The following is a 22657-nucleotide window of genomic DNA, read 5'->3' as shown; positions in this document are numbered from 1 at the left end:
AGTTTAACTGTTGCTCTCTTTGAAACACCCGCTTGACATAAGGAATTCTGGGAGATGTAGGAAATCACTACTGCAAGCTTAGCATGAAGGAAAGTGGCTATACACTAAAAAAGTAATACAACAACTTAAATGAACTGTACATCAAATACTGATGTACAGTGCATTATGGTCAAAAGCATGTGGAGACGACAACATTACATCCATATGTGATTGTTGAGCATGTCATTCAAATCACATCATAGTGTGCTGTAACATTAAAGAAACAGCGTGTAGCATTTCGGGGGATCTATTAGCAGAAATGGAATATAATAATATAATAATTCATAACTATGTTTTCATTAGTGTATAATCACATGAAACTAAGAATCGTTGTGTTTCAGTAGCCCAGAATGGACAAACCAAACACTGGCTCTAGATAGGGTCATTAACATGTTTTTCGCGTCTGCCTCCGTAGCTCTCCTAGGCACACGAGAGAGTCTTCAGTTGGTTGCAATCTGCAACCTCACCGCTAGATGCCGCCAAATCCTACACACTGCACCTTTAACTTTTCATGTAGCACCATCATCAGGGTCCAGTTTGAATTTTGTCTTAATGCAAATACTTGCAAAACTAATGGCGCTCCCATAAGCCTCAGCTGTACTCTGTGTTTAGTGCTAATTAGCAAATATTAGCATGTTAATATTAAGGTGGTGAACACGTTAAACCGTGTAAAGTCAGCGTGATTGCATTCTGATGTTAGCATTTACCTTAAAGTACCGCTGTGCCTAAGAACAACATCAGAGAGCCGCTAGCATGGCTGCAGACTCTTAGTCTTGTCAACAATTACAGTATACTGTATACACTTACATATTTAGATTGGCTCTTTAGTACAAAAAACTGAAATTCTTCTACTTCTTATGTTAGATAAACCATTTAAAATCCCATTGGACTATCTTAGAAATGTAATGCCACAAAGGTTTGTAATGGATGTCTGTATTACGGAGCTTCTCTGTTGCTGATACTTTACTTCACTCTGGAATCAGCATGACAACCATTACCGTGATCCCTCACATCCCACAGAAAATGTGTTTTCCTTTCCGCAAAAAAAAAAGGACTACTGACAACTTGTCTTTTAAATGAAAGAAGACAGCGTGAAACTGCCATTTATCAGCATAACAGACAACAATGTGTTTCTGTTCACGCAAATGAGAACAGTCAGTGGTCGTCCAGTAGTTACTGCCGCACCACATGGGAAATGTACAAACAGGGTGCATTTGATCAAATAACAAATGCCATACAAATGTCTCTGAAAGCTACTGGTTACTTTTTGGCTTCAAGTACACGCTGTGATTACTCTCAGCGGTGTGTCTGCAGCGAATCCCACAACAGACGAGGCCACATGCTAAACGTTGGCCTGTTCTCTCCCCCCGGAGACTCCAAACGCAGACTTAAGTCAAGATTGACTTTCTATGACCTTGTTATCTTTATTTGGCAGTATCTGATTTCAACTACTGGGTCCCCCGACCCTTCCCCACATGGCCAGGGAGTGAAACTACTAGATTCACACACTAGAGGAGAAATATGGGCCGCTATCACGCACAGCAGCTACTTGGAAGAAGCCCAGAAAGCCTCTCTCCTGCCCCCACTCCATCTCTCTCTTTACCCTTCTGTCGCTGTATGGTGGGGAGAATTATTATTTTTCCATCTCAAGGTCTGCACAAAGAAAAAAGGGAAACAGGCATCCCCCACCTGGCCCGTCCCACTCATCTATTCTCAACTCTAGTCCTTTCCACTCTCCGTCTGTCTTCTACTCCCCTCCACCTCTGCAATCTCAGCTGCCCTCCCCTCTTTCTCTGCCTCTTCTTTCTTCCTCATTCCTTCCCCCTGTCTGTCTGTCTGTCTGCTTCCCTCTGGTTCTTGTGAGTGTGTGCGTGCAGGCAGGACTGCTGGCGGTGCAGAATTAGTAGGTGAAGCTGAAAACGGATTAAGGAGCCAGAATCCAGGGAGTTCACTAATGGGAGGGCTGGCTGGGCTGCCTGCTGCTTCTGGCCATCAGCTGAGGCCAATTATCTGAAGGGGCCACATCTGGCCTGGTCTGGCCCGGCTTGGCCTTGTAGGAACTGCTGTCTGGTCACTAAAAAAGTCTTCCTCCTCTTCCTCAGAAGACAGATGATAGTGGCCTATTAATTCTAGTTGATTGACAAAAATTTATTTATCAATTTTGATAATCATTTAAAGGAACAGTGTGTAACATTTCGGGGAATCTTTTAGCAGAAATGGAATATAATATGCATAACTATGTTTTCACTAGTGTATAATCACCTGAAACTACGAGGTTTTCGTTAGCTTAGAATGAGCCCTTCATATCGAGCGGGTCCTCTTCACGGAGTCCGCCATGTTGCGCAGCCATGTTTCTACAGTAACACAGAACGGACAAACCAAACACTGGCTCTCGAGAGTGTCTTTCGTGTTTTTATGTTAACTGAAACTGTGGTAACGTGAGCCGCACAATGCAAAACCGTGGTACCTCCAGCTGCCGTTTGACTTCCGTTGTTCCTAAAGTAGTGTTATTACGGTAAGGATGGCCTCTGAGCGAGGCGAACGGCGTTACCATGGTTTTTGCGCCTCACGTTACTGCAGTCTTGGAAAGGGAGGAGTGAGCGGAGGAGTACTCAGTTGGTTGCAATCTGCAACCATACCACTAGATTCCACCAAATCCTTCACACTGTACCTTTAAGTCATGTATCAAGGAACATTTCCAGACATTCACTGTTTCCAGCTTCTCAGATGTGACGATTGGATTGTAATCGGACAACTTATGATGGGCATTTCATAGACTAAACAATAACTTGGAAACAAAATAATCAGATTAATTGTTCCTTGCAACGCTAGAAATGAAAAGTTCAAATGTACCGTTTCAGCTGATCTTTACAGTATGTAGAGAGAATAGTGTGTCATCCTCTTTTATACATCCAAGATATTCAATTGCTTTGCCTCAATAAAGGTCAGGAGACATGCATCACAACGCATTTCTGATAATTCTGTAACCGTCAGGTATCACACACACTGACGGCCGTGACAAAGCGTCGGTATTTGACGCTCTGAGAATGAGAACAGGCTGGATAAATTTGAGAGCAGTTCCATTGAAGAGAGACTTCCCCTCTAAACCACTCCGATGGTTTCACTTTGAATTCTCCTCCCGCCTCATTAATCATCTTACGATCCCTCAGATGTATGTTGTGACCCTCCGGAGGGGGTACGACCCCAAGGTTGGGAACCAATAGACTAAACTACCTAATACAGTAGTCAAAACTAGCTCCACCTTAAGAAGCTACAACAGTAAAATACTACTTACACACTCATGCATCAATAACTATCTAAAGCTTTAACTAATTATACTTATTTACTTTTACTGATGTATGATATTGAATGCAGGACTTGTACTTGTAATGGAGTATTTTTAGATAAAGTATCTGAGTACCTTCTTCCACCACTGCTGACATGGTTCCTACACAGCTGCTGCAGACGAAGTAAGGTGTTGTTATGCTGCTGTGTCCACCTGAGACAATACACACGAGACACGTACAGTACAGTGGTGAGGTGGTTTGTGTCAGTACCATTAAAAAGACTTGAAATGCCTCGTATTGTTTTCCAGCCTTGCAGTTGTCTTCCTGCACAGAAAAGCAGTCAGACTGTGTGGGTCAGTGTTGTGCGATTTAATACACAACAGATGCAACGGTTCTCTAATTTTGGTCCGAACTTGACTATACAGATGAATGAACAAGGGGTTAAGTGCTCACAAATCATCTTTGCAATAGGATATGTATCTCACTTTGTGCTTTAACCTCGCCAGCATGTGTGTGGGCCGGGATGGCCTTCACTGTAAAAAGGCGAAACTGTGAAAATTTGACAAATTATTTAATCTAATGTAAATGCAGCCAGTGTATAGCCCATAAGGTTCAAGTTACCATGTTAGTCGAGGCCTAAAAGAAACAGAAAATTGAGCTTTAGCAGCAACAGTCAAGCGTAGGTTACGTACAGTTTTATGAAATATGATATGATCCAGCTATTCTTATGACAAATGATGATCAAATAGTGTTTCCCTCCTGTTTAGAATGATGTTTCTCTGTTGCGCCCCCGTCCACAGCGGTCAAGTCTTAGACTAGGTTATGGTTAGGTGTAGCAGACATAACTGCCTGGGGTCAGGTTAAAGTAAGGAGAAGCACATATCGACAGGGAAACAGACTTCAACACAACACCGCACCATTTCTTGGACTGGCGCAGTAACTTCCTAGAGGCTCTGCTGGTTGCCTGGCAACTTCATGGTGATGAGGCCAAACAGTCCAGCACATAACCCCAGTTACACACTTTCTTTTACTGATTAAACAGACAAGATATAATGTGTTAATTAGTGAGCTTTACAGCTGCTGGCGGGCAGATTTTGTTACCTTTGGACAGCCTGGCTAGCTGTTTCCCTCCGCTCCCAGTCTTTGTGCTAAGCTAAGCTAAATGCCTGCTGGCCGTAGCTTCATATTTACCATACAGACATGCGAGTTGTATCGATCTGCTCATCTAAATCTCTGCAAAAAAAGGTGCATAAGTGCACTTTTTTTTTGTTTTACACCTTGACCTGATCAGGAAAGGCTGACTAAGGATAATTATTACTCATTGTTTAGGAACAATTCACGGATTTGGAGCAACCACAACCACCTAACAGATCACTTGAGGTGTTCAGCATCTTGCCTCAGGGCATACACTGTAGATAAATCATACATACAGTACATTAACTTCCCTTCTCCAGGTTTAAAGTACAGAGCACAAGAGAGGACGGAGAAAGAGGCTTTTTGCTACAGGTTGGCAGCGTGAACATAGTTCTACTGATTCGGCTTTTATTACACTATTTTCTCTTTGCTGATCTCCTCCTGATGGCGATCCAGTCAGGAAAACACAGCAGCCCTGTCTGACTCATCCCTTACCAAACCGTAAATCACATAAATCCCCCTCCTACTGACTTTGACCCCTTCCTCATTTTGCTCCTCTCTCCGTGGCCAAAAGGAGAACATGTGGTCTGGTGGAGGACTGATGGGGAAAAGTATCTCCTGGATCGTTTGCAAGTATGGGACAGAGTGGGTCTGCTGCAGAGCAATTACGCTCCATTTTAGTGTGAAAATAAACACTGCTGAAAACAAGAAAACCACTCAGTGACACACACAACGAAATCAAATCTGCCAGGTTCAGTTAGTGATCAAATCCTGAATCTAAACCACAGAGCAAGACTTTCTCCAACGCCTTAGAAATGTCATCTTATTCAAGAGTCAGTGCAGCGTTACCTTGTTTTTAAATAACAGACAACACCGTTTCATAGAATCAAAGTTTTATTCTTAGAGAAAGCTTGTACAAAATATGCTGCAAATAAAATACAAACACACACTTTCACAGATTTTATGGAGGACAAACAGGAGTTGTGACTGAAAGCAGAGAGACTTTCTGATTGAAGACAAAGACATTACATTGTAAGAGCAATTTTGTCGATAAACTTGGCCATTTTGATGTCGCGTTTTGACAGCCCTCCACAGTCATGTGTAGTCAGTGTAATGTGGACCTGTGAGGACACATACACATTGTATGCAATCACAAAGCAAAACCAAGTCAAGCAAAAATGAATAATTAGTGCTGTAATCATAGTTTTACAAAGTGTTTGTTATCCAATTGTCCAATTGAGATTGGAAAAAGATCATGGTTTAGGTTAAAATAACTACGGATGGGGCGTTACTGAAGTATGGAAGTTATGTGACAAATAAATCAACGTTGACATCTGGTTTCACACGGGGTACAAACACCGGTCTCCTGGGCGAAAGTCTGGTGTTTTTTGACCCATTGTTGGCAACTGCAAACCACGGATACGTTGAATGGCGATGTTTCTGAACCAAAAATACGTTTCATAAATACTTTCAAAATATAATTTCTCGATGGAAAAGATGTTTTCGTTCTTCTCCTGACCGGCTTCGGCAAGAGTTTGATTGACAGACGGTTCATCCAATCCCCTGCCAAGTATTTTTTGAAAGTGCCTGCTCTTTTATAAACAGTTTCCATTGACGGCTTCTCAGATGGTTCTGTGTAACAAACCACCTGACGGGTCAGGTTACACAACTCCCCCTAAAACCACAAATTGTACATTTCTGTTTAGCTTTAGAGGTGTTGGCAGGTATTCTTTTGTAAACTTTGGACAGAGCCAGGCTAGCTGTTTCTCCTGTTTCCAGTCTTTATGCTAAGCTAAACTAAACTAGCCACATGCTGACTCCAGCTCTATATTTAACACGCAGACAGGAGATTGACATCGATCTTCTGGTTTTGATTTGATTTTGGAAAGAAAGTGAATAAGCATGTTCCCAAAAATGTCGAACTATTTCTTTAAGCCTTGATCCAAATAGAGTATAAGATATCGACACGTTCATCCCAACTCATCACATCAGGTCACTTTTCAGTCGCAGTAAACACGTGCTTAACGTTGTGACTTAAACTAAAACCCTTGCTTAGGTTTAGGCAACAAAACCACTTAGTCAGGTTTAGGAAAAAAACAACATGGTTGGGCTTAAAATCACTACGTTTTTACAGTGGAATTATGACTTGACGTTGACACAAACAGCAGTCTCCTGGATGAACGTCTTTTATTGTTGGACCCCTCCACCTTCCCTCCGTCCGCTCTGTTTGTCTCTTTCCCTCTTTAAACTACGTCACCACACTCCCGGCGCACTTTCCCTGTGCGTTTACTGTTACTGCGGATGGGTTTACATTGTAGTGGTGCATATCCTACCGCTGCTAAAGGGTGCCTTGTGCGGCGGTATCAAACAGCAATGGCCGTGACAAAGCCTCGGTAGTTGACGCCCTGGGAATGAGAACGGGCTGCAGATATTGTCTCATTATTTGGCAGGACATGTGATGAATTCAGTGGATGTCAGCAGGGTGCACCCATTGAGATTTTACTCAACCAATGTGGTTACTCCCTGGAGAGCAGCTCCCACCCAGAATGGAATGTTTGTAAACTCACATCTTAATATTGAGAGCCAATAAAACAGAACAGAACATGAATGGATATTAATAGAATATTAGCAGCGGCGCAGTATACAGCATCTATTTTGTCGAGGCCGAAGCTCAGTCGGAGTGGGATTTATGTGTAAGTGCCTGGTGGAAAGTGCTGTGGGGGCCCAGAGACCTGTAGCACCGTTCTACAGCCACTTTAATAAAGAGTGGATTAGGAGCAGCATTCCTGTCAGAGCGGCCCGGTCCACCACATAGTAACTCAGTGGCTACAGCCTAATGCTGAGAGATTTTCAGGGACTGGGTTTGTCATATCAACCACTACTTTATTTCTGAGGCAGGGAAAGTGAGAGTGTGCGCGAGCGTTGGGGTTGTGGAGGGGAGGTAGAGATATTTGCAGAGCTTTTCACAAGAAAAACGATGGGATTAGAGTGTGAAGCTACTGCGTTTTTTCGTCGTTCTGACTAACGGGAGTGTGTTTCAGGCTTTGAGTGGAGAGCTCTCCAGAACCAGCAAGGATTGTTTGACATGAAAAAATCTGACTTTATCCAGGGTTGATTGATCTCGGTGTGTCTGCAATTTGTCATAAGCCAACCGTAGCATTGCAAATATGGCAGTAACTCAAACACGTAGCCGTGATAACACCGTTTGATTCCGCAAGCCGCGATTTCTGTAATGGATACTAAACAAATGCAGCGCTGTAAGTGACTCCTCAATCACTATTACAAATTGTGATTTGGGCCATAATGTGGAGAAAGTTATTACCTTATTATAAACGTTGAACCATTCTGGGTGATGGTTCATCTTCTCTGCCTGCAGAGCCACTCGCGACATGAAGCCAAATGCCTGGATAGAAAGAAAAAAAATCATCTGTCAATCAAAAACAGCTCAGCATATGGTGCATAGTTGTTACCATAAAAAAAGCTTCTTTGTGTAATTCTTTCTGTGAGTATTTAGTCCTGTCTACCCTCATTAATATGAATGGGGTGGACAAAATATTAGAAGCAACTTTCAAAATAAAGCAAAACAGTTAAACAGCACCAAAACCTACATCCTCCTAAATAGAGCATACAGAGAGGCGAAGTCCCGCCCCTTCCGGTGGATCACCGTGGGACCTTATTTCTGAAAAAATATGAACGGTAGACATACTACTAATAAGAGACTAATATTTTTTTTATCTGGTTTGATGATCACACATATGTTTGTCAATTTAAAACATAATTTTGCAAGTCAAGAAAGTCTCAGTTTGTTATAAAACTGTTGGAAGTATAAGACGGTGAAAATACGTAACTAGAAAGAATACACACCCAAAAGTCGCGCATGTGACATCTCTCTCACTGAAGCTACGATGCCTGTGTGTTTCGTACTGGGATGTACTCAGACGAGCAACGGGCCTCGCTCATTCTTTCTCTTCCCGGCTGATAAAAAAGACCAGGAGTCGCTGGATAAAACACATCAGGTATGATAACGTTTCATTTGTGCGTGGTCATAGCTAGCTAGTGTTGGTGACGTATATTTTGCGAGACGAGAGATGTAGTTCACTGAGCGGTTTCACACAAAACTAGATGATACTACGACAAACCTACGACAGTCTGAGACTTTCTTGACTTGCGAAATTATGTTTTAAATTGACAAACATATGTGTGATTCATGACGAAATTCTAACGGGATCAAAATAATATTAGTCTGAATTATTAGCTGAAATGTATTATTACAAAAGAAATGAATCACTGAAGAACAACCTGGCCGGTGGCTCCCATGGGATTGATTGCAAAAATACAATTTATAAATAATTGTTCAACAATATACACGTTATCATTTAGTGAAACTATTAAAAAACATCTTACAAGATTATAAAGCTCCATCACAACAAATGCAGAAACCCAGCAACATTGATTCAACTTTTGCTAATAATAAAGATAACAATTATTTTCATTATAGATTAATCAGTCGGTTATATTATTATCTTGATTAATCGATTATGATTTGGTTTACAAAAATGGCAGAAAATGGTGAAGAATGACCATCACAATTTCTCAAAGCCCACGGTGGCGTCTTCAATTGTCTTGTTTTGTCCGACAAACGGTCCAAAAAATTACTAAAGATGATTAATTGATTATCAAAATAATTCAAAGCTGATTGATTTTCTGGCTACCAATTAATCGACTAATTGTTGCAGCTGTAAAAGAAATTAGGAAAACATTTAGAGCTGCAACGATTAATCGATTAGTTGTCAACTATTAAATTATATCGGCAACTATTTTGATAATTTTTTAAGAAAAAAAGAAGTAAAAATTCTCTGAATCCAGCTTTTTAAATGTGAATATTTTCTGGTTTCTTTACTCCTCTATGACAGTAAACTGAATATCTTTGAGTTGTGGTCAAAACAAGACATTTGAGGATGTCATCTTGGGCTTTGGGAAACACTGATCGACATTTTTCACCATTTTCTGACATTTTATAAATCATACAACTAATTGATTAATTGAGAAAATAATCGACAGATTAATCAACAATGAAAATTATCATTAGTTGCAGCCCTACTCTGATATAATAATGATTTAAAGTTATGAAATTTAAACATGTTTTACTCTTTATTATAATGATACTTTAGTCAGTTATGTAAAATGGTCTCCCTCTTTTGAGGTTGTATTAGATAAATGAATAATGCTCTGTTCTGTTGTTTTTACTGCACTTATTTTATTGTATTTGACGAGTTATTGAGTTATTCAAAAGTTATCTAATTATTGGCAACATGTTCCGACTGTATTTAAGCTTGGTCTACAAAAACGGTTTTGCACAATGCCTCACACTTGATTAATCGAGAAAATAATCAACAGATTAATCGACAATGAAAATAATAAATAACATAATAACACACAAAATAATTTACATTTACATTACATAAAATAACTGTTGGGTGCAGCCCTAAAAACCTGTAGCGGCAGGAACGTACAGCACAAGGAGCAATGCTGCCATCTGAGGCAGAGAGAAGCACAAGACGGCGTCTCTGTGCATGTTGAAAACATGAAGGCATGTATGTGCATACTTCCACACCCACGTAAGGAGCAGACAGCACGCAGGCACACACTCCGAAACATACACACTCTTCATATTTCAAGTTCGGCAAATGGCTCTCTCCAATCACAGGCCATCCAGGGAGTGATTATGGTTATTCTAATTATCTACAAAGAGGAGAGTGAAATCCCTCGTCATGCCCACTGTGAACAGAGGAGAAAAAAAAAATCAGGTAGACCTATTTCAGAGCAATTTCCCACTGCAATCTCAATTAAGCCCCTAAATACTTCCTCCCTGCCTAATTAAATCAACTGAAACGCCATTGTTTACAGGCCATGGCTGCGGTCCCGTCCACCACCTGACATGACGAAACAGAATTACTCTCGCAGAAGAAATTAGCCTTTTTAGTGTGTTGTAACCAATTTTCGGAGACGTCCTGTTCAGTGCCCGAGCAGCGCGACGTGTGTAACACGATCAGCAGCTTGATCAAATTGGTTATCAAGGAAACCGTCTCCTGATCAATTTAAGTAATTGGCATATTCCTGCAACTTGACCCCACTGGCACCAATTTGGAGACCGAGGCAGTCTGCTTTTTCTCAGTTCTCATTGACTCTAATGGAGATGGCTAAGCAGCCTGTCATGTCAGGTGTTGTCCAAACATGTCGTCTCTCTCTCAGGGCCGAGCTCGGCCTAAGCTGCTGCCGAGGAACATTGAGTGACGGGTAAAAGGATTCTGTGTGAACACTTAAAGGTTCCTGCGCATTGTCCCATTTCAAAACATCATGTTCTTTCAAAACCTCACTTTCCAGCCTGGACTCTGTTACGGAACAAAAACTCATCCCCCTGGCATTTCAACACCCCATTGATTGGCCAAACGTGGGCTGAGAATATGCGCGAAGACAGGTTTTTAACATTTAAAATCAATAATTTCTATTTATTTTCACCACCATCATTGGCACCAGATGCACATTGCTGTGCAGCCCTGTCTCCGAAAAATGACGTTCCCGTACAACTAAATTGTTTTCTCAATTACGTTTGGAAGGAAACATTTTGTCATGGATTAGCCTACGGCTTCATCCGAAATCACATACCATGCACTACGTACTCAATATGTGTACTATCGTTCAACATATTTTTGTGTGAACAAACAGTAGTACGTATTTTTTCGGACGCACTGAGCTGCAATTTACGTCGTCACTTCCTGAGAGCCTCCTTGCTGGTTGGAGATGTGTAACCATGGCAACCCGTGCCAACCTCATGTGACCAAAACGACGGTTTGCGAGACTCAAAGTCTGAATAAATTTAAAATATATATTACACCTAACATAGTGAAGTCTTATACTTACACTTAAATTGAAGTGTTATTGATGTAACAGAGCTGTCCATCAACGTCTGTCATGGACGTTGTCGTCACTACTGCATTGCATTGTGGGATTTTTTTAAATGATTATTATTTTTTTTATTTTATTTTAATTATGTCATCTCTTCTTCTGCAGTGGTGTAATGGTTTTCCGAGTGGAGAATTAGCGCCACCTACTGCTTATCTCGATTAATTAAATCGCATAGCAGTAGTGGATAAAAACGAGCCTTCATTCACATTTTCTTTCGCAGAATTTCTCGAAATTCGGTTTAAATTTGAGAGACATTTGGATGGAAACCTGGCTGTAGAATACTCAATGCGTTCAGTACACTTCTTGCTCGAAATTTAATATGAATCTTGAGGGATCCTTATCAAAACTGGTTTGGTTATGTTATGCGTTTGGTAGAAAGTGAAAAATATCAATATCAGCCTCAAAAATCAGTCGAGCTCTACGTAGTTCGCATTTAATTTCTTGGATGAATTTGAGGATTTTGGCTAGCAGTTGAAAAGCTGAATATAGGGTTTCATTTTACTGGAGGAGTTTCATATTTATTCCCGCTGGAGATGTTTTCAGGCTCCTGGCCTTGATCAGCATGTGTGAATAATGGGTGTACTTCTCTCTTAAATACAGGGAGGATCCCTTTTAACACTACATGTCTGCCAACTGGGTCACACCACTTTAAAGCAACATTATCACAATAACACAGTTGTAGATTCACTTGCATTACGACGGGTCTGCAAACATCTGCAGTCACATCTGTATGATGCGTTTCCACAGATTTCCGAGCTTGGCAGAAGGAGGAACTTGTAGTCTGGACGAATAATTCACTTCGATTCAGTTTTAATTCAAGAAGTCGATTTTTCTTCCAAAGCGAACTCATGGCATGTAGAAGTTTGCCAATGATTAAGAACAAATGCTGTATTATAAGTGTGTTTTTTATTTGCATTTTGAATCCATTGAATTGACAGCGAACCAACCCCCAACCAGAGCTTATACTCATTATCCAAACTTCAAAGCGCTGCAGAAAACGCGGGCCGCTCTGCTTCTATCAAGCGGAGTGTCACACTTCCCGAAAAGTTACACGTCCACGTTTAGACCTCATTGATGTGCAAACGAACCACAGAGCGAAATGTAATTTAAAGGAAAGGAGGAATGTGAAACAGAAGATGACAAGTTCAGCCCGTATGCAACATGAACCCTGAGAGAAAACGCTTCGTGTACAAGAAAAAAAGCAAGGTAATCTCCCACTACAAATGAATTGGAGTTGAATGTCCAAATATCCTGAAAAGGCCTGAAAAATCGCGCCCTACATCGCCCTTCTCTCACAGGTGGTGGTCCCTCGGGGGCAGTAAGGAGAGTAGCAGGACACAATACTGGCGAAGTGGTGGTGCAAAGCCTGTCTGTCACCTGTAGGTCATCTCAACGCCCTCCACTTGGGCCAAACAAGGAAATAAAACCAACCGTCAACTCCCAGCTGAGGTCTTATGTCAACACAGGTCAAGGACTCTCCCTCTCAAAGTGCTTTGTTTACCCCATTTGTATTGTCCGGGCCACACTTCTCGAGCCAACAGGTCAGCCAGCCAGCCGTTCAGCCAGCCAGCCGTTCCCTCCAACTGGCCCAACAAGCTGTAGCTGTCAGACTCAGACAATTTGACATGACATTATGCAGGCCCCCATCTCAAATAATCAGAAACACCCGACGGTAGACCCCCGCCATGCCCCTTTCCCCGCGCACCCGCTTTTGAGGAGCCGATTTGGTGCTATTACGGCATGATTGTCATACAACACTGGATGAGACAATTTGACGTCGGCGCAGAGTGGTGTTCTCTCTCTCATTGCGGCCGTGGGCTGGAATACAGGACTCAGTTTCAAACACATGTGTCTGTTATTTACAGATCGGTTTTCCACCGCTGCGCGGTCCAGGGGCTTAGAAACGCCTGCTCTGTCTTGCCAGGACTAAGTGCATGCAGATTGCGCCTACTCTTACTAGCCTCACACATGCACACTGATGCATGTATGAATGCACATATGCAAACCTCCTCAGCATACACACAAGTATGTGTCGACACACATGAAGACAAGCCGCTCTCCTCCATTACACACCACCACGACTACCCGATGATTACCCAGCGAGCCCCATCATCACCCGCGTCAGCCCCCTGGAAAACCTTCGCTCCTCCGCAGTGAAAGGCAAGAACGCTGTGAACTGAACGGCGGTGGTCATGATGATGACGACCACACCTCTTATGTCTCATTTCTCTGCTTTCCCAAACAGCTCTTCACAGGCTTCCAGCTGGCCGGACAAGGCTGCCCGCTAAGTTGACATGTAACTTAAAGCAAAATATTGAATAATTTGGAAGCAAAGCTGCCAGGCGCTGAGGTTCTTTCATGCAGTGCAGAGAGCTCTGCTGGGCGTGTGTCACATCATAATCTTAAAGTTGAGAAACACAGAAGAGCTTCAATTTGATACCCCGACAAAGGTGATACACGCTGTGAACACTCATTAAGTGACTAATATCCTGTGTAACAAGCGTTCACGCAAGTCAGCTCCTATTTGTGTCATGTAATGCTCAGGCATGGCGTTAAGGCCAATTTATGCAAACCCCCTCATTAACTGCAGGGTTACCAGCAAGGGCTTAAAAAGACATTGGGCTCGTCAAAGGACAGCAGACGTCAGGGCCATCTTAGCTTACACAGCGACTGATAGCCAGATTATCTAACCACCTCCGCTTGGGCGCCACACCTCGCTGCTTCCCTGCAGCCATTTTCACAACATGAGAGAAATGCCTCCAGTTCCCGGAGAGAGTTCCATTTTGGAGACGGAGGTGGGAACTGAACACCGCTGAGCCGATTAACCGGCCTCTCGCTGGGAGTAAGGGATACAGTGCGAGCGCTTGTGTAGGTTGATTACGTATGCATGTGTGTGTAAATATTAGGGTTTAGATATGGAGTTTTAAAGGCTGATTATCTAAAGTCAACAATTTTAGACATTTTCATGCCAGAAAATTACCACTCGTGTTTCCGGCAGAGTTAGATTTTTGTCAGGGTGGAAAAGCTGCTGAAACTGTTTATTTATAACACTAAAACTGACTAAACTCTTTGAGGGTTAGCAACTCTTTAAAACAACTCACGACTCACCACGTCCATCCCATAGTTAAGAAACTCTGGGAACAACATACAAAGACTTTAATTGAACAATTAATTGAGTTAGGGCTGATTATTTCCAATAGAGTTGTGCAGGGATGACGTATTTTTGTAGGCCAACCGGGAAGTTAGCATCGCCCTGGGTTTCCTCGACAAAAAAGCCGATGGGATTGTTCCATCGGTAAAGGCAGACGAGTCGGCATGATGACGTCTTGTTTAGCCACTTGTTAGCAACCACCTTTTTTAAGACATATAAAAGCTTCAAAATTCACGAGTGGGATATTTACTGACGTATTTTATGTCGTAGAACAAAACTTTAAAATCTCTTCAGCTTGTGTTAACCACAGACCTCATTTCATGCATCTAACTAAAAACCCTGACTTTCAGACGGGGGAACCGGAAGTGCTAAAATGCTAACTCATTTACAGGTTTTCGGACTCATTCCTGCACCACTCTATACTAACATACTATATTTTTCAATTAATAATTCCATCCGTATTCAAAAGTATTGATTTTATAATAATATGACTCAAAGAATACCACGCTAATGTAGAAAATGTTTAGCATTTTCACTTGATAATTGACCAAAAATCGACGTATTTGTCAATCGACAAACAGAAATAAATTGTTCAACTGTGAAATTGAATTGTCAGTTTATGAACTGTATGGTGTGTGTGTGTGTGTGTCTGTGTGGAGCAGGAGGGGGATGGCTGTGGGAGTCTGGTTTACCCAGAGGCTCAGTTTTAGTTGTAGGACAACTTATTCAACACAAGCAGAGCAAGGCCCGTAACGAGAGGCAGAGGCTTGAAGGAGATTTGGTGGAGAGGGAGCCCCTGACTGAATATAAAAAGGGGGATCAGCCTCCGAGAGCGCAGCGGAGGGAGCTGTCGGGACACAGCAGCGCTCCCCTCAGTCTCAAAATTGGAACTTAAGTCCAGAAGCTGTGTGGACGCTGCAGCTTTTTCCGGTGCTTGTAATGCGGTCATCGTCCGTGGTTAACCACAACTTTGGCGTGTTGTTTGTCTCAAAGTTTGTGTCATATTCTTTTCAGCTTTTGTTGCATTAGTTTTTGCACGAATGTGTAAATGTTGTGAATTTATTAAAAAAAAATCAAGTGCTATTTTATGTATTTAACCTAGCAACGCTTTTAATGCGGAGTAGCTTTCTAAAATGACCTGAAATCAGATTCTAAAACAGCTTTGTGTAGTTTTACTGCATCAGTCCGTGACATTTATGTGCTCTTTATGAGGCTGACGAACTCACCTCCCTCCACGTCTTTCAAATATCTGGAGGCCTGATTGCTGACCCTTTCAAACTGATTTTCAATATGCATCTTTTCAACTTATACATAGATAACATGTACAGAAGTCACTGAGAGGTTAATGCAGCAATACAGCCCCTATAAGAATAAACCACTGAGTGAATACTGCAAATATTTACTAAGAATGTAACAATATAATGCATCATATTGGTTAATACATCCTATAAAACCATAACTTTCATGAATGCTTACATCCCTTTTACTCAAAACACCTTTCATGAATGCTAATTTGACAAGGAAATACTGTTTAATACTTGATTTTAATGTGTACATTTAGAATGGTTTTGTACGTGAGGCCAACATTAGACTATATCGCGATAGAAACGATATAGAAAAATATATATGTTATACATTTTTATATCGTTTTGATTAGGGATGCACCGATTTGACTTTTTCAGATGGGTATCGACCGAGTACCGATCCAATACCAGTGTTCAATTAATAAGCTGTATGCCTCGCTGGCTGTGTGGAAGTGACTGGGATCATTCTTTTATGTGTAAAGAATAATCAGGCTTGACTTAAACATTGTTTCCCTAACTTTGTAAAACAAAATGGAACAAATAAATACATTGATAACATAACATAAATTTACTGAATTGTTATTTGTTATTAAAATAATGAATCGTACACCAACAACTTGGCAAAAAAATCTTGATCAGGAATGACAATTCAGGTGTAAACCTTTTTAATGCAGCAACAAATTGGTCAAAACGTAACCAGGAATTAAACTAAGTAAAGTATATAAGCATAGAATTTAATTTAATAGATCGGCCCCATTGTCACCGATATCCGATCTGGTATGGGTATCGGTGCATCCCTATTTTGTATCGGTGTTTTTCACCATAAAATGACAGCTTGTTTGGTAATATTTTTTTACAATATTTTCTAAACCCCACCTAATGTTGACAAAAGCAGCACAAATGCTCATCTACCAGCCCAACATAATCAAAAGTAGCCCAGTTGGGCAGAAACTAGTCCAATCTGGCAACACTGCCAAGCCTATATCACGACAGAAACGATATAGAAAAATATATATAATATACATTTTTATATCATTTTGATGATATATATCGTCATATCGACCAGCCCCTAGGACAGACTAACTTAAAAAACTCATCTATGAATGTCTGGAAAACTAAATGACCTCTTCACTGTTGGACCCCCTCATCTGCTAGGTTAACCCATAAATAAAAACTGTTTAGTGACATTTACCTGGTTAAAAGTGTCTCTATAGTTAAAAGGAGGGGTTTGTTCACTTTGCAGGAGAGATTTGAGATTATAACCAGCCATTTTTCCATCCCAAAATGCAGCTTTTGAGGGATTTTTTTTCCCGCCCTCACCACTGCATGACTGAGTATTTGTGGGGAGAGATGGAATGCCATCGTTGTCAACTTCAGCTAACACAACACAACAGTTGAGCATGCACAGCAGCTCACCTCTCCTACACAAACTGCATCTTATGAGGCTACCCATTTCACTTGTGTCGCATGAATGTTTCCACTTCATCCGCCGAAACGGAAAGCAGATGGTCATCCGTAAACATACATAACATATAAAGCTCGATGCGTAAACAAGATCAGTGACTGCAACTTAAAAACAAGCACAACTCCAACCTAAATTTACAGTATTAAAAGACACACAGAGATGTTTCCACGTATGATTGCAGGGATTCTCACTGACCAAAGCGACTCCAGACGGAGGATTTCGCCTCTCAAACCTGATTAAACGTCACTGGAGTTGATGAGGAAAATAACTCGCAGTTACTTCTCAGACTCCTGCCACTATCAACGCACAGTTTACCCACATGCCGCAGATAAATTACTGAGCTGCAACAGCATCATAACACTTTCCACTTGCCGTAATCAAAGAAAAATAAAGTCAAAAATCCAGCTGTCATGTTCTTTTTGAGTGGCTCATGTATTCAGCTCCACTTCAACAGACTGCCACTGTGGCTTTACACAGTCATACACACGCCTCTACTGCCGCCTAGTGACCACAAGAGGAAGAGCTTCAACTCACAGACAGGGGATTTGTTATTCTCATTATAAACTCTCTGGGATCTGATTTCCTCAAGCCCATCACTCGCAGATAAGTGGCGGATGGAAATCAGCCAGCGTGTCGCTCCTCATCTCCATTCCCCTCTGGTAAAAAAAGCCCTTTAAGAAGAGCCATGAAAAACGAGCTAGAGAGTTTGTGAAAATGCATCAGAGAAGCGGAGGCGGTGGCTGGAGAGAGAATAAAAGAAGAGTGAAAAAGAAAGACAAGACGGAGAGAGTTGCCAGCATGTAAAATTGGAACAACATGAGCTCATTCCCCAATAACATGGGGCACAGAATGGGAATGAGAGACAGACAAAGACAGAGATGGGGGGTGGCAACGAGCAAGAAAAAAAAAAAAATGCACATCTACCAGAAGGAATGATGGGGTTGTTAGTGGTTTGTGAACCAGATGAAACATTTTAACCAATTTGATTGTTTGTGAAAGAAATCATTCTGATCGAAACCCCAATTGCTGCCAACTGGCCGCCTGGCGTGTCTCAGGGTAATGCAGCCTGACGTGTCGGGGTAAGAGGAGAGGCTTTAGAGCCAGGAGGAGCAGATGGGGGAGGTCAGCGTTCGCCCCCCGACTTCAAACACGGGGAAGTGTAAAAACAGACTATTTTAGGGGCTAAAACAACTAACGACAGGATTAGAGGAAGTCCGCTAAGTGGCCTTGAGATGTTGCAGTTTACTTCGCTCACTACACGGCTGAGGCAAGCTGGCTACCAATGCTCTGCCAAAAAAAACATAACTTTTAGTGTCTCTTTTTTACATCCAGAAGTAGTAGAGATGCCACATAGGTCACAGTAAGTGTGACATTGTTGAGAGTCACTGGAAATTGCGAGCAATTTTTTTTTCTGTGGCAAATTTCCTTTGCTGTGATAAACCGCACCTGTCTAGTGCAACAAGAACATTAAATATGTTTGCAATACTAATTGAGGCGGGACTATTACACGGAAGAGGTAGACCCTGAAGAATGTAGAAAATCCTTTTCACAACAAAAACATGCTTCAGCTGCACCCGATTCGACTGTTATCAGGCTATTAAATAGGTGTTATCGGTCGCTATAAGCACCATAGATGTGGGTCGTTAGGGGCCTACTACGCCTACTACATTGTAAAAGTCAAAGCGAAACTTGCAACACATTCTAATACGTTGTAAAAGTGAATAAAATGTTAGATTCTGAACAGAAACAAAAAGGCTTCTTTAGGTTTAGGCTACAATAACACTTGGTTAAGTTTAGGGGAAAACAGTGTTTTGGCTAGGGCTGTCAAAGTTAACGATATAATAATGCGTCAATGCAAATTCGTTTTAACGCCACTAATTTCTTTAAAGCAATCGATACTAAAAAAACTAAGGAATCCATTGCTACCAACCATGTCATACTAGCTTGTTGTGAAGGAGGTTAAATAACGCTCTAAGCTTGCGCTAAATTTTGGTTTGGCAATTTGCAAAAGGGGTTCCTTGACCTCTGACCTCTGACCCCTGATATGTGAATGAAAATGGGTTCTATGGGTACCCACGAGTCTCTCCTTTACAGACATGCCCACTTTATGATAATCACATACAGTTTGGGGCAAGTCATAGTCAAGTCAGCACACTGACACACTGACAGCTGTTGTTGCCTGTTGGGCTTCATGTTATGATTTCAGCATATTTTTTATGCTAAATGCAGTACCTGTGAGGGTTTCTGAACAATATTTGTCATTGTTTTGTGTTGTTAATTGATTTCCAATAATAAATATATACACACATTTGCATAAAGCAAGCATATTTGTCCACTCCCATGTTGATAGGAGTATTAAATACTTGACAAATAAATTTTTAAGCAGATAACAAATGTATTATTAATCGCAATTAACTATGGACAATCATGCGATTAATCACTATTAAATATTTAAATCCATTGACAACCCTATAATTTTCACATCATTCATCATTTCAGCCATATTGCGATTAGGACAAAATTAATTTAATTAAATCGATTAATTGTGCAGCCCTAACGGAAACTAAAATCAGCCTTACTGTGTGTGCAAAAGTTACAAAACAACCTCAATTTGCAAAAAATGTTCTCAACTTAAAGTCAACTAACATTGACTCCAACATGTCAGAAGTACATCTACATACACACACCTGATTAAAGGTTTTAAAGTGCATCTCTTTGAAGATGGCATCGCGGTCCTCCACCTCCACCCATCCTGTGGCCCTGAGGTCCATCACCTGCTGGTCCCGGTCTGCAGGGGAGAGCCAGTGGGAGTCTGACGACTGGCGACAAACACACACAAAACATTAAAAAAAAAACAATGTGTACTACTTAATTTTGTTGCTCTTGTCGTAGTTATCACAGTAGAATAAGCACTGTGTTTATTCTCTCTTTTCAATCTGCTGCTGTGTGCATAAATTGTTGTTTTTCTTTTAAAATCAGGGAAATAATTCTTATTTAACAATATCACATCTGTATAATGACATTTTAACTGTGGTTTTTGGTGTTTGTTTTTAACACTTTTTCTATCCAAAGGTCAGATGTGATATTAAGGCCTTCACTGCCACAGTGGAACCACAGATTTTAAGTAAAGCTTGCTTCATTATTATGTTCAGATGTCACATTATTTGTGGGAGTTACCTGAGTGCTATTAGTGCTGCATCCTGAAGGTGGCAGCCAAGCACTGAAAATGAGTAATGCAACTACCCTAATTATTAACCAAACAAGCAATGGCCGCACGTTAAATTCATTTATTTTATATGTATATTTGGCTGTATAATTACTGAGCGTGAATTCTCCATCTGTACATTAAAACACACACACACCAAACTCCATTAGTAATTCCGAGTATGTTTAATATCGGCTTGCTTATTTCCTTTTCACACTCACAATAATAAGAATATAAATATTGTGTGACTTCTTACAACCCTGTTCTTCAATTCGGCTCATTAATAAATCAACACAACAGAACTTAATGTCGAAATATTCAACTTTATCACATCGCAAAATGCGCACAGAATTGAAAGCGTTTTGCCTAATCTGGAGGAAAGAGAAGAGCGCGACTCACAACTCATTAAGTTTAAATGCCAAGTTGTGAGTTAAATCCATCAAATTTATTTGAGCCGAATTGAAGAAAAGCTCCAAAGCAAGTAAAATATGCCACAAAAATGTTGCTTAGTACGAGTTATTTTTACAAGTATGCATGTAGACATTAAATTCAGACATTTTCGAATAGAGTCTGGCGTACGATTTTTTTTTTTGTGCGTCCTCCATGGGGCTATAGCCACTTGCTACTTCAGTGCATACAGTTCTTGCTTGTCTCATGAGATCATGTACATAAGTCCAGCTTGTTATGGAATACATAGATAAGATGCTTATACATGCTGATAATGCTAAAAACAACCTGTCACTGCAGCACTCACCATCTTAGAGGAGTGGTTCTTGGAGAGCTGAGGCCGCAGCAGACTGCTCAGCCTGAACAGACTTTTGCAAGGCCATGAGCTGCTCGTCCTTAGGCTAAACATTAACCCAGACATAACCAGAGCTTTGTCAGCTTTTTAAACCTCTCCTGTCACCTCTTCGGCTCTCTGCTTGCCCTCGGTGCTCTCACACTTTAAACATGACTTTACCATAGCTGTTCTGCTTACTGCCTGACTAAAATAGCACATTTTCCAATGGGAGTCTGGTTATGTCAAGGTGAAAACTCCCAAAGTGTCAGACATTCATTGGTGTGAATGCTGGAAAACATATGTTCTTCTACTACGAAAAAAAAGTATTATTATTTTTTTTTTTGCAACGCTTCTCCTTCCACATTTTTCAACACAGAAACTCCATTCAAACATCAAAACGTGCAGCTCAATTAGGACATGATGGCTATTACTTTTCTCTTTCATAGCTTTCATAGTTTCAGAATTATTAACTATAATTCATCAAAAATTCTCCATTGAAATGAATGGAAGAAATGTTCAGAATTTAAACATTTTCAAGCATTTTCAACTCTTCACTGCTCATTCATACTTTCACCTAGAAACTCCATTCAAACTGTAAAATGTTCCACATCTTCCATAGATTCGGGCTATTATTCAACTTTCATTCATCCCAATTGTACTTTTTGAAATATTTAACTTCGTTTGGAGCTTGGTAAAATTCCCCTTTTTGTATTTTAACAGGAAACTAGGGAGTCACCTAGTTTTTCAAAATAAAAGCCCCAGAAGGTAACTTTGTTAACAGGGAACTCAGAACTAACTTTATAAGGCTTCAGCTGCTTTTCATTCAATTACAACTTTTATTTACCGATTCATAATCTTTTGATTCTGATTCTGTATCCTTCTTCATACAGATTAAAGCTCTTCAGCATCTAGCATTCACACCGCAATTTCTTCAGAAATTGCTTTTTAGTTTATCTTGGTATTGTAAGGAAGTTGCATTATTTTGGATTAAAGTTGAAAAGTGGATCTCAGTCTATAAATTAAATTTCTATAGTTGTCCTTTATCTATTATGTTTGGTGATTTAAGGGATGATGAAAAAGGAAAAGACCTGAACAACATCATCATTATGATGGGGGAAAGCATTTATATTTATAGCTATATAAAGACACAGCAATTAAACACTGAACGTTTCAAAATGTTTTTGAAACATCAGTGGGTTCTGGAGAAGGATGTTAATAGAAATAAAGAACAGAATATATGTCAGAATAATGAATAATGAATAAATAATGTCGATAAAGGTCAACTAAAGAGATGTAAATATGTCCTTTTTTGTCTGTATAATAGA

At 40.7% G+C, this 22657-nt stretch overlaps 1 protein-coding gene across 1 annotated transcript; it reads right to left on the bottom strand.

The window, feature by feature from the left end:
* Nucleotides 1–5342: 5342 nt before the first annotated feature.
* LOC141752355 (pterin-4-alpha-carbinolamine dehydratase 2) lies at nt 5343–21527 on the bottom strand. Its single transcript, XM_074610210.1, has 4 exons — nt 21306–21527; nt 20034–20165; nt 7783–7863; nt 5343–5581 (listed from the first exon to the last, which is right to left on the bottom strand). Exons 1-4 carry the CDS (start codon nt 21417–21419, stop codon nt 5486–5488), a joined length of 423 nt encoding a protein of 140 aa, XP_074466311.1. The 5' UTR covers nt 21420–21527; the 3' UTR covers nt 5343–5485.
* Nucleotides 21528–22657: the final 1130 nt, after the last annotated feature.

Source organism: Sebastes fasciatus, chromosome 16 (assembly GCF_043250625.1).
Source record: "Sebastes fasciatus isolate fSebFas1 chromosome 16, fSebFas1.pri, whole genome shotgun sequence".
Taxonomy (NCBI): Eukaryota; Metazoa; Chordata; class Actinopteri; order Perciformes; family Sebastidae; genus Sebastes; species Sebastes fasciatus.
The sequence above is the reverse complement of the archived record's forward strand: the minus strand, read 5'-3'. Positions and strand labels throughout refer to the sequence as shown.

Excerpts from the sequence above, each read along its gene's own strand:
- LOC141752355 (XM_074610210.1), bottom strand. The coding sequence starts at position 21,419 with ATGTCTGGGTTAATGTTTAGCCTAAGGACGAGCAGCTCATGGCCTTGC. Across the intron at positions 20,166-21,305 it reads AGAACCACTCCTCTAAGATG|TCGTCAGACTCCCACTGGCT; the intron begins GTGAGTGCTGCA and ends GTTTGTCGCCAG. Across the intron at positions 5,582-7,782 it reads GGTTCAACGTTTATAATAAG|GTCCACATTACACTGACTAC; the intron begins GTAATAACTTTC and ends GTGTCCTCACAG.